We start from the raw sequence: 13,792 nt of genomic DNA on the forward strand, positions 1-13,792 counted from the left end.
CCTCATGCTGTACATTCGAGATAACACACAGCCTATCCCAGCCTCACATTCCCTATAATGGCCTCAGAGACGTTTACATAGAACTTGTTTTATAAAATCGGTTCAGCATTTTGCCACTAGTCTAATTTAACAACTGAGTATATCCCCCCCTTTGCTGCAGTTTACGATTTGATGAAAAGATTTATGCACACAGTTATGGTGTTGTAGCCTGTCGTCAAGATGGTAGCCAGCGAGACACCTGTCACTTCCAATGTAGCAAGGCCGAGGAAGGGGATTGCCTGATTGATTGAAGCCTCAGAGGGCACAGAGGGTGAGGGACACAGTGACAGACATGTGATTGACACAGATGAGGGAGAGGAAATGAGGATAGGAGTGAGCAGCAGAGAGGACAGGATACTAAAACAATAGTGAGTTAAAGGGAGGGGATAGAGGGAGATTTAGTTAGATAGAGAGGCCGAGCAAGAGACAGGTGGTGAGTGGGAGAGGTGGGAAAAGAGAACACGAATGAGGGGGAGGGGTGGATAATCATTTTTTTCTCCTTACTGTTCATCAAAAGCTTTTGCTAAAGGAAAGAGATACTGAGAGACAGAGGTAGCTGAGGACGTTGAGAAGATAAGAGAAAGGAAAAGGGTGAAAAGTATTCCAGGAGGAACATCTCAACTTCAGTCATGCCCCAATGAATGTGCTGACAGGGTCTGTCTGTGCCACAGTGGAGCAATTGTCATACACCCAGGCAATCTACACCATGCTGCACAGGACAAGATGGAACTGGCACTACTTAACCCATACCACACAAGTTTCATAAAATGTACAGACATTAAAAATAGTTTTACAGAATTTAGCTTTTCCACAGGAAAATATCCTTAAGCACATGAGCTACAGCTTGCTCACCATGAAGAATACTAATGGACCAGTGGAAACAGATCTGTTATGCCTTCTGTGAGCCTAAGCTTTGTAAAATCTGATGATGTAAATGAAAGATGCTATTACATTGTGGGAAATGCAGGATTCATAATTTTTGGCGATTGACCCATGACAGTGTCAAAAAAAAAAACAAGAAAAAAAAGATATATTAGGTTGATTTTGACCACTATTCGTCAAAAATCTGTCTCTTGTGAGTCATGCAATGTTGTGGAAGTGGAGGACAAATCACTAGAGTGCCCCTTTAAATTGGAGTTTCGATCACATACACAGACATGTTTTTTCTTGAGCATATACTAATAATAAAATGGTTTTCATGTTAACGCAATCAGACACATTATTGACTTGTCAGATGTGTGGGCTGATGGTACTGAAATACTAGTAATATGTGCCCACTCTTATCTTAAAACAAGCACACTGAGTGATATCTGACATTTTGATTTGGCGTAGGATTTCCATTTGAAGCTTGAGTGCATGGGAGACATGCTGAGAGCTTGAGTCAAATGCATGAGAGCTGAGGAGCATTTCATAGCACTCAAGGCGCTCAGTACAACAAAGTGCATCTGCATCTTCGGCTTGCATCTGTATTGACATTCTAACTGACTGATCAAAGCACAATATTAATTCAACTAATTAATCACGCATCAAAGTGATATGAAGCTAGTTTCATATTGTAGCTGGTCCCTTTCTTCACTGCAGTCAGAAATCTTTGACAGTCATTCCCATTACTAAATGCCCTGAGCACTTGCTAACAGTGTTATCCTATCTTTTCCATGTAGAATAGTATGATGATAGCTTTGTCCCCGTCTATCTAATAGATGTGAGAAAAAAAAAAAACACTTGGGTCATTATAAAGATATAAATGTGTGTGCCTAAAAAGCCCTCTGTGCTTGTGAAAATGTGATTGCTGATCTGTTAAAAGGTCTGTTCTTCCTGCTTGTCTGTGAATCCCCTTACCTGTCTATGCAGCTCCACTTTTAATTAACGCAGTGCAATGATTGAAGTTTTAACTTAATTATCTTTATCTTTTCTCTCAGGGTGTTCAACCCTTCGTGGGAAACTGAATGAGACTCTTTGCAAGAGGAGTGGGAAAAAAACCAGCAGAGAGGCGCTTGGTGAGATAGAGGTAGATACTAGGCAGTGTGAAAAAAAAAGGAAGAAAGAGTGACTGACACCTGCCCTCCAGCTCAGCGTGAAGGGCATAGGACGGGAGAGTGACAGGAGGGGCATGAAAAAAGGGAAAACAGAATGAAGACAACCGGAAAACAAGGCCTGCCTCACAGCAAACCTTGCTCAAATTAGTACATCTCACCAGAAGACAAAATGATTACAAGAAATCTTCTCCTATTGGTTTCCCTGTGCCTGTGGGAGGGGCTTGTCGGAGGCCATGCCTCGGCCAGTAAAATTGCCCATAGGAGAGGAGTGGGCGGATCGCACATGGTGAAGCAAGGGGAGAGCAAAGCTGCGGACCAGTGGGATGCAAGCGTGGATGCAAATACAATGCCTGTGGTGACTCTTAGAAACCTGATTAGTTATGAGCAGGCGGGTGACACTGGAACTTTTACTTATTCCAAAATATTGCAGAATCATGCAGGTTCATTAGTAGCTAACAATGAGAGGAAAGCTTTCAAGCCCAAACGTGAGGTTGACTCTGTCAGCAAAAAAGAAGTGACTCTGCACATGTTAGCCAATAACAAGGAGGTAAACCAGGATGTGAGGAGAGTTAAGAACAGCACCAAGAATGAGGCTTCTACCAAAACAGGAAAGTCTGAGAAAATATTCACAATCCATCACAAGCCAGATTTACACACCAACCGAACCAGGACTAAACCAGGCTCTAGATCTAGGAGCAGACCTGATTTGAGTGTCCATACTACAGGTGTGCCAGGAAAAGGATTTAGCATAGATTCAAACCGAAAGCTGAACCTCACTGGCAGCTATGGGGTTCTGAAGTTGCTGTCAAAAGAGAACCTAGTCAGGATTGTCAATTCCCAAATGCAGAGTGTTCCTAGCCTAAGCTTTTCGAGCAAGGGCAGCCGGAGCAGGAAGAGAGATTTGATTGACGTTAATCACAGACAGTTAGAGGCTCAGAAAGTGCAGAGACCAGATATAGCTGTCACTCAGTTTCACATTGAATTTGATAATCAGACCGCATTACCTTATGTAAGCCCAGTCACCACCCCAGATCTTAATCAAGACAAGGATGACAACACTCGTATTAATCAGCTAAGTGAAGTCAACCCATCTTTAAGTAAAGGGCAGGGCAACTTGGGAATGGAGAGCTCAGATAGTGGTGATAGCAGGACCAAACACTTCATCCGTTTACTGTCAACACCTCGCAGCGAGGTCAGTTTCAGCCCCGAGAAAGAAGTAATAACCAGCCAAACGGAACCGCCATTTACATCAACAAAACATTTCCCGCTGCATGTACCCTCAGAAACAAATGATTCTCCACCGTCTATGCTGACAATGCAACCCCTGGGAGTAAGACCGGGGAGCAGTGCAGCAGATTCCCATAGAGACCCATTAACAGAGTCAGTTCACACTGCTCAAACAGAACTCAGCACAACTCGGTACCCTGCAGATGAAGACCACAAACTTGACAACAACAGTCATATCCTGAGGCTTCACCCGGCTCCCGAATGGAGCCATGATACAAAAGATACTGGGACGGAAGATGTTGATCCAGAAAATGGGAAGGGCCTTGTGTTTGAAGAAGCAGAGTCAGAGGTGGAAGAGGAGGTGCGTGACAGAATGGAAAGAAAGGGGTCACGCTCTCGCAGCAGGAGGAGCTGGATCTGGAACCAGTTCTTTGTGATTGAAGAATATGCTGGGCCTGAACCTGTGCTTATTGGACGGGTAAGTGAAAAGAAAAACTTCATTCATCATTCATCATCATTCATCAATCATCAGGGGCTGTGAACTAATTTATGAATGTTTTATGAATATTTAAGACACTGTTACAAATCTCTTACATGGGTTATTTAACCTCGGGTCCTCTCAGGTAGCCCACACATCTTACACAAGAAGTGATTAGCATAATTTAACCCCAGAGTCACGCTCCAAGTTTTTTTGTGCATTGCTATAAACCTGCAATTGGAATTGATTTACATTGCTCCAGTGCGATGTGGTGCCTTCCAGGTAGCCGTAAAAGCTTTAATGAATCAATGGTGTATTGAGGCGCAACAAAAGCCCCAGATCCCATATACCCAAGGGGCTAGTCATGATCACTACCAATCCCCCCCACCAATGGGAATTGACATATCCAGAAGAATTAATAGCTTTACTTTTTCCTTCCACCATTGATCCTCACCCCAAGGCAGAAAGCAAGAGTAGTCTGAGTTCTCATTTCCCTGTAGGTCAGCGCTGTCTGCTCTCCTCCCTCATGGTCAGAGGTCCTGCTAATGCTATTTCATTCAGACTGATTTACACTTGGTTTGACAGGAATTATTGCAGCGTTCTCTCTCAGCCCAACACACACAGGGCGGTAGTCCCATTGCTCTGCTCTGTAATTTATTAGAATCATTGACTGGGCATGTCTGACCCTTCCAATACCCCCCACCCACCCACAGTGCCCGATGCACACTTCCCCCTTCTTTGACAGAGTGAGCAGATGAGCGTGGAGGAGGTCACGTGGACCGGACAGAAGGTGTCTCGGAGCCCTGCGCTGTAATGGTTGTGCTCTCAGCCTTCAACATGCGCCAACTGTCTCAGTACCCAGCTGCGGTAGATGAGCTAATTTATAAGCCTGTGTGGCCAGTTTGCTGAGCAAATGAATAGTAATGATCCCTGTGTGCCTGCTGCAGGCTGTTGGAAGCCACACAGAGTTAGAAGTTGGTGTGCGTATGTGCGAGTGCTTGAAGTTGAGTTGGTGGTCAAGAGCTTCAGCTCAGTGGGGACATTGAATAGCACAAATTGCTTTGTGTTTTAAGAGTTTAATATCCAGGTGCACAGAGATCGGCAGGACCCTGTAGCCTTCATGAACAGCCTCCCTAAGTACACCAATGATTAGCCAACACTTAATTTGGCTGTTCTTGCCTTTGCACTATGACTGATGACAGTCTTACGGAAATGCTATCAAGCACCCATAATGGCCATGGAGAAGATGCAAGAGCTAACGGTCTAACTTACAGATGGCACTGTGTGTAAAGCCATTAGTGCCAATCTGCTGTGTCAAGCAGGTATTTATGCCAGCACATTGTATAGCACTCAAGCAGGGAACAACGCCAGGACACACACATGCCCATATGATAGTGCTGACACTTGGAATATACCCAGAACACTATTGTGACTGTGTGTGTGCTGAGCTAGAGATGCTTATGATTAGTGCCCTGCTGTATTAGACAGTGACAGCACACATGAATAATGCTCTTATAGATCTAAATACGCTTATGAATTTTTAATCTCCAGCTCTGCTCCAGTGTCGGCCAGCACTATAGGTAGAGAGATCAATGCGGACACACTGCCTTGTTTTTTTCCCTTTCTGGGACCTGATTGTGCTTTAATGGAGAGAGCTGTGATGGAGAGTGTGAAGAAATTCACTGTACAGTCCAGAACAGCTCCACATGCCAAATCCAACACCAAAGGCTCAATCAGTTGCAAACACTCTTGCCTGTGACTCATAACACGTGTCTCTCCTTCAGTTGGCCACGCTGTGTGTGTCCACACCTTTAGACACACAAACCATGTACATTTAATGGTGTGATTTTGTATTTAATTGTGGGCTCTCTTTAGAAGTCCACCCTCTAACACTGATTCATACTGTTTTTCTGTGTGATGTTGAACAGTTTGGACTGGATAAACCTCTACTAAAGCTGGAAACAAGAGCCAAGACTCTAATCTATGATGTCAATGGGAGACAAAGTCGCTGCAGCTAAACTGATAATGAATTAAGGGCCACCTTTATGGACACAGTGACAGCACCCAGTGTAATTTTGCATAGATATTTGTAAGTACTTTGTCCAATATCAAATTTTTAGAAAGTGCTATAAAAAATAGCCTATTTGCCATTAAAACTAAAGAAGCAACCTATGAGTCACCATCTGTCCTTTCGCTGTCGTCTGAGTGACCCTTGCAATGTCTTTAAAGTGTCTGAGTTTTGGTTTACTGTGGCATCTTATTTTTGGAGAGTCTTTCAGGTTTCCAAAAAGGGTATGAAACATTTTGAGCAGCGAATTGTCTGACTCAGTTTTCTGCTCTCTATCAACACTCTCTGTATCTCTCTCTAAGACACACACACACACAGACCTACACACATAAACACATACATGCACATATTCACAGTCACGCGCGCACTTGCAGATGATGTTGTGTTACTATATTTTCTCACGCTGGAGTGTCTCTGCCCCATGATAATTGTGAATTTAATTGATGCTGTCACATGGTCTGTAATGGGGTTTCAAGTGATTGCAGAGCCAGTCTGAAAGAAACACAGATTTTTCTTGAGGAGAAAAGGCGCCTCAGCAGAGCTGGGATTAAGAAAAAAAAACACCACTTTCTGATTAGCTTTTCTTCCATCCTCACTTTCCTCTTGAAATGCAAACTCCCTAACACCTCATGTGGGGAGAAAATGTGACATATATAATGGTTTCTTCCTCTGTGAGGAAATTCCAACATTTCCATCTTGCCCTGTTTTGCCTTTATTACCACTGAAGTTATGAGCTATCTGGCAGGTCGATGAAGATGCATATGTAATTCTCTAGTGCAACAGGAAATGGACCTAGGCTGTAATTACCATTAGCATATCATTAACATCAGCATAAACATACATAATTCATGGTGAAATATGTCTGTAGTACACAATTAACATTATTGTCTTTCCCACACACAACACCCACAGTACAGTACAACATGAATATAAAACATGCAGGTAAGAATGTAATAAGTAATTAAATACTTTCATATTGTGACTCACCAAAATATACCAGCCAATTCCCTGAATAACAGATATTTAACTTTCTGATTATGTTGAATCATTCAGCAACATTCATTGCTGAAAATGCTCTGCAAAATGCTTTTAAAAGATTCCTCCAGCCCGAGGGCTTCTAAAGATAAATATATAAAACGGTTACTGACTGTTCTGTTATTGATAACTTCTGTGCTTCTGTGCAGCACCTCTGGGTGTAACGTGCACACATATATGATATTGCAAAAGCACTGGTGGAGAGGTGTGGTGTGATGCAAGAATGAGAAGGAGGCTATCAGGAAGTTAAGTGCTGGTGTTTGAGACTGTGTAAGTGTGTATGCGCATTAGGCTTTTCTCTAATGCTCACCTTAGCAAAGCCCCATCAATAGCTACAAGCTAATGGGACAATGTAACTTAGAACATTTACTCAAGTGCATTTTTTTTTTATTTAATGATTTCTATTTCATGCTGATTCATACCTCTAATTCACTACATTTCAGAGGGAAGTATTGTACCTTTTATTTCATATTTATTTCTCAGTTGTAGTTACTAGTTTGGCTCCACTTTTACCTCTTCTACACTGAATAATGCTTACATTTATAAACATCTGTAATAGTAATCTACTGATTTTATATATAAGACAATAATTGTTAGATGATATACATGGGCTTGACTATCCAGGGCCCCAATGGGGGCAGGACACTCAAAAAACCTGGAGTGAAATTCGTTATGGCAATTTAAAAAAAAAAAAAAGAAATCTAAATCAGTTTTGTAAATTAATTCCATAACGCAATTAAAATCTGCTGAATAAATCAAACTTGAACTTTGTATCAAAAAATAAAAACAACAGGCTCTGTGAGGCGCAAAATGATTTTGTCTGGCCCTGCATTACAATCCGTATCTAAATGCAGCTAATCAAACAGAGAGAGTGGTGATGCTGGAGCACCAATGTGTGCTGTGAGTCATGTTTTCCCCAACAAAAGGAAATCATTTTACCAAAAAAGAAAAGAACGAAAGAAACAGAAAGCAAATTTTACTCATGATTACTCAAGATTCATATGATACCACTGTCTTTAAAGTTTGAATTATTTTGCTTTTCGGCCTATGTGAATTGGAATCATTATGTTGTAAACCAGGATACTAAAATGGATTAAATGCTCTAAAGATGTGCATACAGCAATGTGTATGCTGACACATACAGGAAAGCTATTGCTTATGCCTTCTTGTTTCTGCAAATAAAACACGATTCTCTGGCACAGAGCCAGTGGCTCATGGCAGAGATTGCGATGACCTGTAATGGACCCTTATACAGTTTACAAACTATAGACAGGAGAGAAGCAGGTCAGATCCATGGAAGGAATGGAGAGAAGTTCCGATCACAATGTGTATGGTATTTCAGCACCTTGGAGAGCACACTGGATTTATCATTTAACAGCGACCTGCCAGTCAGTAATCTGAAGCAGTTTTTAATCACTTGTGGCCTCTGCTGGGGTGAGAAGTCAGCAATGACAGAATAAAACACAGCACTCAATAAAATTGTTTTTCAAAATTTGTGAATCACCACAACAGTGAGAGATCCTTGAGCATACAGAAAAAAATGTGCACAAAAATATTCTACTGATGTGTCTAACGGAGGTAAAAACACTACATGCAAGGAGAAAGGCATGGAGTTACTCACACATAAAATATAAAAACGAGAAGAGTGTATGATGGTGCCATTAAGAGGGCCAACACTAACACCTTCTTACAAGGAACTCATCAATAATGATAAAAAAAAAGTCTTTTTGCAAAGAGCCCTGTGTTTCTGCCTGCTTCCACTCTTACTCTCCCTGTAGAAATCATTTAGCCTCCAGGTCCAAGCACAGCAGGGGTGAGACAGCAATTAGAGAGTGACTACAGTGTTGGAAGGAGTGAGGAGAGGTGAAGATAACAAGACAGAGGAGAGTGAGATTACCATGCAGGACAAAGAAGGGATGATGCAGAGGAAAGGGGGTGAAACCGCAGAGAGAACAGAGAGAGGTTAAGTAAGAAAGGGGACGTACAGTACAGCAAGGGCAGCTTTAATGGCATGCAGATATACAGAGCAGACGGGTAGTGAAAAAAAAAAGTGAGAGTGGTGGAAAGTGAGGAAAGGTTAATGGCTTACAACTGGCGGAGAGGAAGTAGGTGTGAGGCAGTTTAAGGAAAAAGAGAGAAGAGGACGGAGTGAGGGATCACACACGTTTTTAAGGCTGACCTCACAGCCTGTCGAGGCCCGAAGCGAGCTGGAGAAAGACAGACAGGAGAGGAAAAGAGAGGGTTATGAAAGGAGGCAGCTGGGAATCCAGGGCATCAGCGCAGGGACGTGCAGGGTTTACACAGAGGAAAATACAAGAGAGAAGGGGAAAGAGAGTGAGAGAATGGAGAGAGCAGCTAAATATCATTTTATTGCAAACCCCCGTGGAGGCCACATTCAAATGTGTCTCTGTGCTGAGTGGGTACACGATCACATAGAGAAAATAATAAACGGCATGACTGAGGGAACAAGGCTACGAGGGGAAGAGAATAAGAAGAAAAGAGGAGAAACTGTGGAGTCTATTAAAGATAGAATTCAAAGGAAACACAGCCTGCCTTTCTCTCCTTTACTTCCAATCTCCTTTCTCTCTTTATAGCCTACGTTTCATCTCAGGATAATGTCGAACAAATCAGCAAAGCGAGCATCTGAATTTAAAGCCTGGTTCTCCCGGATGCGAGAGTGGCAGTATTTTATCTATGAGAGTATATGAACTGCTTAGGATACATTTACGCCATTTCTATCCTAACATAAAAATGCATATGATAACCCTGGAACTGTGGGCTGGTACATGTGTAACCTTAACGGCTTAAGGTAATGTAATAACATGAAGTAAAGCACAAATTGAAAGTTAGCTCTGGCTTATCGCTCGAGGGTAAGTCTGCCAGGTTAGACATGTCAGTGGTGAAAAATACTGTGTGTTTAGCCAGGGCGCAGTTCAGTGACATAGGGAATATGTGAAGTGAAGAGGCCATGCATGAACAGAATTTATGCATAGCCCAGTGTGAGCTCTGTGACCATGACCTTGAGCTAATATTTATGCGCTGGCCTGGATCGTGCACTTCACTTCTCCCTGCGGCCCTGAAGGAGCCCGTGAGTCAGGGAGCAGAGGGCATTGGAGAGAGGAGGGCAGAGGAGGCTAAAGAAGGAGTCACATGTCAGAAAAAGGGAAGGAGGGAGAGAAAGAGAGAAAGTGAAAGAGGAGAGTGAAGGCAAGAGCTGAAAGGTGACACAACTCACCCTCAGGCAGATTGCTGCAGCTAATCACAAGATCTGGCCAGTCAGTCATCACTGTTGAACACCAGTGAGCTACCAGTGGATGAGTTTTGTGGAATATGACAGCTGTGTGTTTTCTGGTTTTAATTTTAAATCAATCTTAGCTTCAGTATTACCCAAAATATCAACACATTATCAATATCAAAATATTTGCTTTGATCAGTGTGGAGTATTCCCCTGTTAACATTAATGCTGTGGTAAACTGGGTTGTTGGGTAGGCTTCTGAGCTTTGAGCTTCAGTATTCTTGGACAAATTTCCGAAAGGCAGGAAATATGGAAATCTGAATATGGTTAAAAAAAAAAAAAATCTACTCTTAAAACATGAAATTTACTTAAAATATGATTTGCCCTTGAAGTCACATAACATGTTACATATTAGTCATAATACTCTGGTTTGTTTGATTAAATCTAATCAAATGAACTTGAATCAGATTTTTGGGCGCTGAGTCCAGGTCTTTGTGTCTCTAAACATTCTTACATAAAGTTGAGGACCCATTTACAGAACGACACAGACACAGACACAGACACAGACACAGACACAGACACAGACACTCAACAACTCAATTAGATAACAAGCTTCTGAAATACAGCCAAATTTCACTTTTTCAGCCCGGTCTACCGTCATGTTAGCAGTGCCATGAGACTCTCATGAAAACTAAATTATAAGACAGATAAAAGATGAGGTCCAAAGCTTGTTTTTGGAAAAGTAAAACAACAGTGGTTCAATGTAAAAATAGTGGACGTCGTTCTGACATGCTTACTGTATATTAGTAATGCTAACAAGCTCGTGTTTAGCAAGCTGTTATGCTAATATTAGCTAAATAGTTAGGCGATTTTTAAAATTTGGATCATGAAAACTTAATTTCTTTTAAGACTGAATCAGCCAATTATATTTGCTCCTTTGGTTATTATTTTCTAAACTGAGTATCGCTTACACATAACAACATTATCATTCAATTTGCAGTTATGTTTCTGATTGCAATGTAAATCTAAAATTCCTCTCTTTTCCTCTTTTTGGGTTTCTTGAGCAAAATATCAGTCTCTTTAAGCTGCTGTATGCTCCTCTGTTTTCACCAGCTAGTCTGTTTCTGTACTGGCAGTTTCTTGTAAAACTGAATGAGCTTTTCTGTTGAACACAGCTTCCTGCTGAAGCTCAAAACAAGGCTGAAGAGAACAATGAGAATGAACCAAGAGTAGAAACAGTTTAAAACAAAAGCCATGAGCAGAAAGCTGATGAAGCACTTTATTTATTGTTAATATAAAATAGGAATAACAGCAGCTTTAATTGTCTCTTGCATTGTTAGAAAAACATCATTATTTTGATATATTTGTTAAGATTATTTATTAGCTGGTTTGAGTAGCAGAGTCCATGCAAGAGAAAGAAAGAAGGTTCAGGGAGGAGGTGCACAATGAAGGGAAGTCAGAAGAAGAGAGCAGGGTCAGGACGAGGTGAGCGGGAGGCTGGGGGTGGGGGGGTGAATGGGTGATAGGTGGCACCTGATGAGAGCAGGCGACACACTTGAAGGAGTGGGAGGAAGAGGAGGAGGTTGGGAGAGGAGGGAATCTTCTCTTCAGCTTGCTGACAGATGCACACATGCAGGTTAATCTTTTAACGCATTGTGAGAGGCACACACATGCTGAGATAATTCAACTGCAATCACACAGATAAAGCACTCTATGCATTTCATTAAAAATGTGATCATGTGCAAGGGTACGCATTTATCTACATATGTTTTACAACAGTTTAACACATTTTTTAAGTACATATCAGAAAATATAATTACAGTATAATTGTGGTGCTTTGTCTATTTACACATCCTGGTTTTACATTTCTGTCAGAAAAAATCAATCATGCACCTTTTTCACAAACACTCAATACTAATAACAGAGTAATGAAAAAGATAGCAAACAGTGCTTGAGATTCCCTCAGAATTACACATCACTTTACACACATGTAAACACACACGGACGTTTGGTTCCCAGTTGTAAAAGCCATTCCTCTCGGCAGTGGCACGCTGTGGCATATATGTGGGCGATTTGCCCTTTAAATGTACAGCAGTGAGTTAAGTCTCCAGTGGCCTTTTCCATGCTCGTCTCCCTCGGCTAAAAATATGATGGGAAGTGTAGACCTACAACACCAGAGTGGAGCACTGAAGCAATAAAACACAAACAATCACCTGACGAGCCGCCACACAGACTCGCGCGAGCCTTCTCATATGTCAGCTGATTATGATAATCAAAAGTAGGATTTGCATACTCTGAGACTAAAAGCACAGTTTTGTCCTGAATAATATATTGCGGAAGAAGGGAACAGTGGTGAGATGCACTGAACAGCTTATGGTGCTAAAGGAAAAATCTAATAATGATGAATAATGAATGTTCTGTTAGGAAGTGCGTGAGTGGGAGGAAGTGTGTCTAAGTGTGACAGAGAGAGATTTTGTAGGCTTTGTGTGTATGTGTGTGTGTGTGTGTGTGTGTACACCGAAGCAGAGGGCCACACAGTGTGCCCTCCAGAGACAGACTGAATTAGATCAAAGGAGAACTGGGCAACATGTCCACACCACAACTGAATTAAAGAGGCAATCAACGCCAACCAAACTTCAGGGCTGAATCAATAGTAAATCAATGCTAAACAATTAACTCCTACTGCTCCCGACATATTTAAGCCGTGTCTTGCTATAAGACAAACAGACAAGGAGCGGGAGGAGACTGTTTTCAATACGGTCTGACATTTTGCTATGAGCGGAGAACAAAAGGGAATCCCCCCTTCCCCCACACACACTCATACACATTCGCTCCGAGAATGGCTTTTATTGAAAGTTCAGATGGAATTTAAAAGTTGTCATAGTACAAAGGTCTGTTCTTTGAAGTCACAAGTGCTCCTCAGATGCTGGCTGGTTTCTGCCTCTGTGTCTGCAGTGGAGGGGGGGGGCGGTTCATGTTTGCATGCCTCTGCATAATTGGAAGGTGTTTTTGTTATGTGTGTCTGCACTGATTGCAGATGAGAGTAGAGCAGTTGAATGAGATCATGCAAATGTGTATGCATGCCAAGGCATGTGTGTGTCACACCTGTGAGGAACTTTATTTGCATACTTTTTATGGCTGCTGTTATGTTTTTATGCGGTTATAATGGTTTGTTTTAGGCTAGGGAATATTTTCATATCATGACAATTATGGTCCTTACTGGAATTCACATAGAGGTAGTTAGAGGTAGTTTTGGCATTAGTTCTATCTATTATAATAAAATTATACTCTAAAATAATCAGTAGAAGTCTGACAAGTCTGAGGGCAAGAAACAAGCAGCCAAATCATCAGGCAAGATGTAAATAAGACAACATAACATGATAACATGATCCATCCTATTTTGATTATTCACACGTAACATGTTGGAAATAGATCCTTCACTGCGCTGGAAAACTGTGCACTACTGTGATGGTACATGATGGACAATCTTGGTCTTAACTTTCACCGTTTGCCTTGTTTACTCTGAGTTTGACCAAAGATAACTGGATTACTTGTGTATTTTGTCCAACAGTGACAATACAAGCCAAAACTCTGACCATATGAAATTATGATTTATCGCCTTTGATATAATCAGTGAATTATTCGTGACTGTATGCAAATTATTAGATCCCACC

General features: G+C 41.6%; 1 protein-coding gene across 3 annotated transcripts in view; it reads left to right on the plus strand.

The window, feature by feature from the left end:
• The window catches only part of LOC124069728 (cadherin-24), a 133,229-nt gene that overhangs the window by 42,945 nt on the left and 76,492 nt on the right, over nt 1–13,792 (plus strand). For all 3 annotated transcript variants that reach the window (XM_046409132.1, XM_046409133.1, XM_046409134.1), the window contains exon 3: nt 1,959–3,780. In XM_046409132.1, the coding sequence (XP_046265088.1) occupies nt 2,245–3,780 (1,536 nt within the window). In that variant the 5' untranslated portion in view covers nt 1,959–2,244. The remainder of the gene's footprint in view (nt 1–1,958; nt 3,781–13,792) is intronic.

Source organism: Scatophagus argus, chromosome 13 (assembly GCF_020382885.2).
Source record: "Scatophagus argus isolate fScaArg1 chromosome 13, fScaArg1.pri, whole genome shotgun sequence".
NCBI lineage: Eukaryota > Metazoa > Chordata > Actinopteri > Scatophagidae > Scatophagus > Scatophagus argus.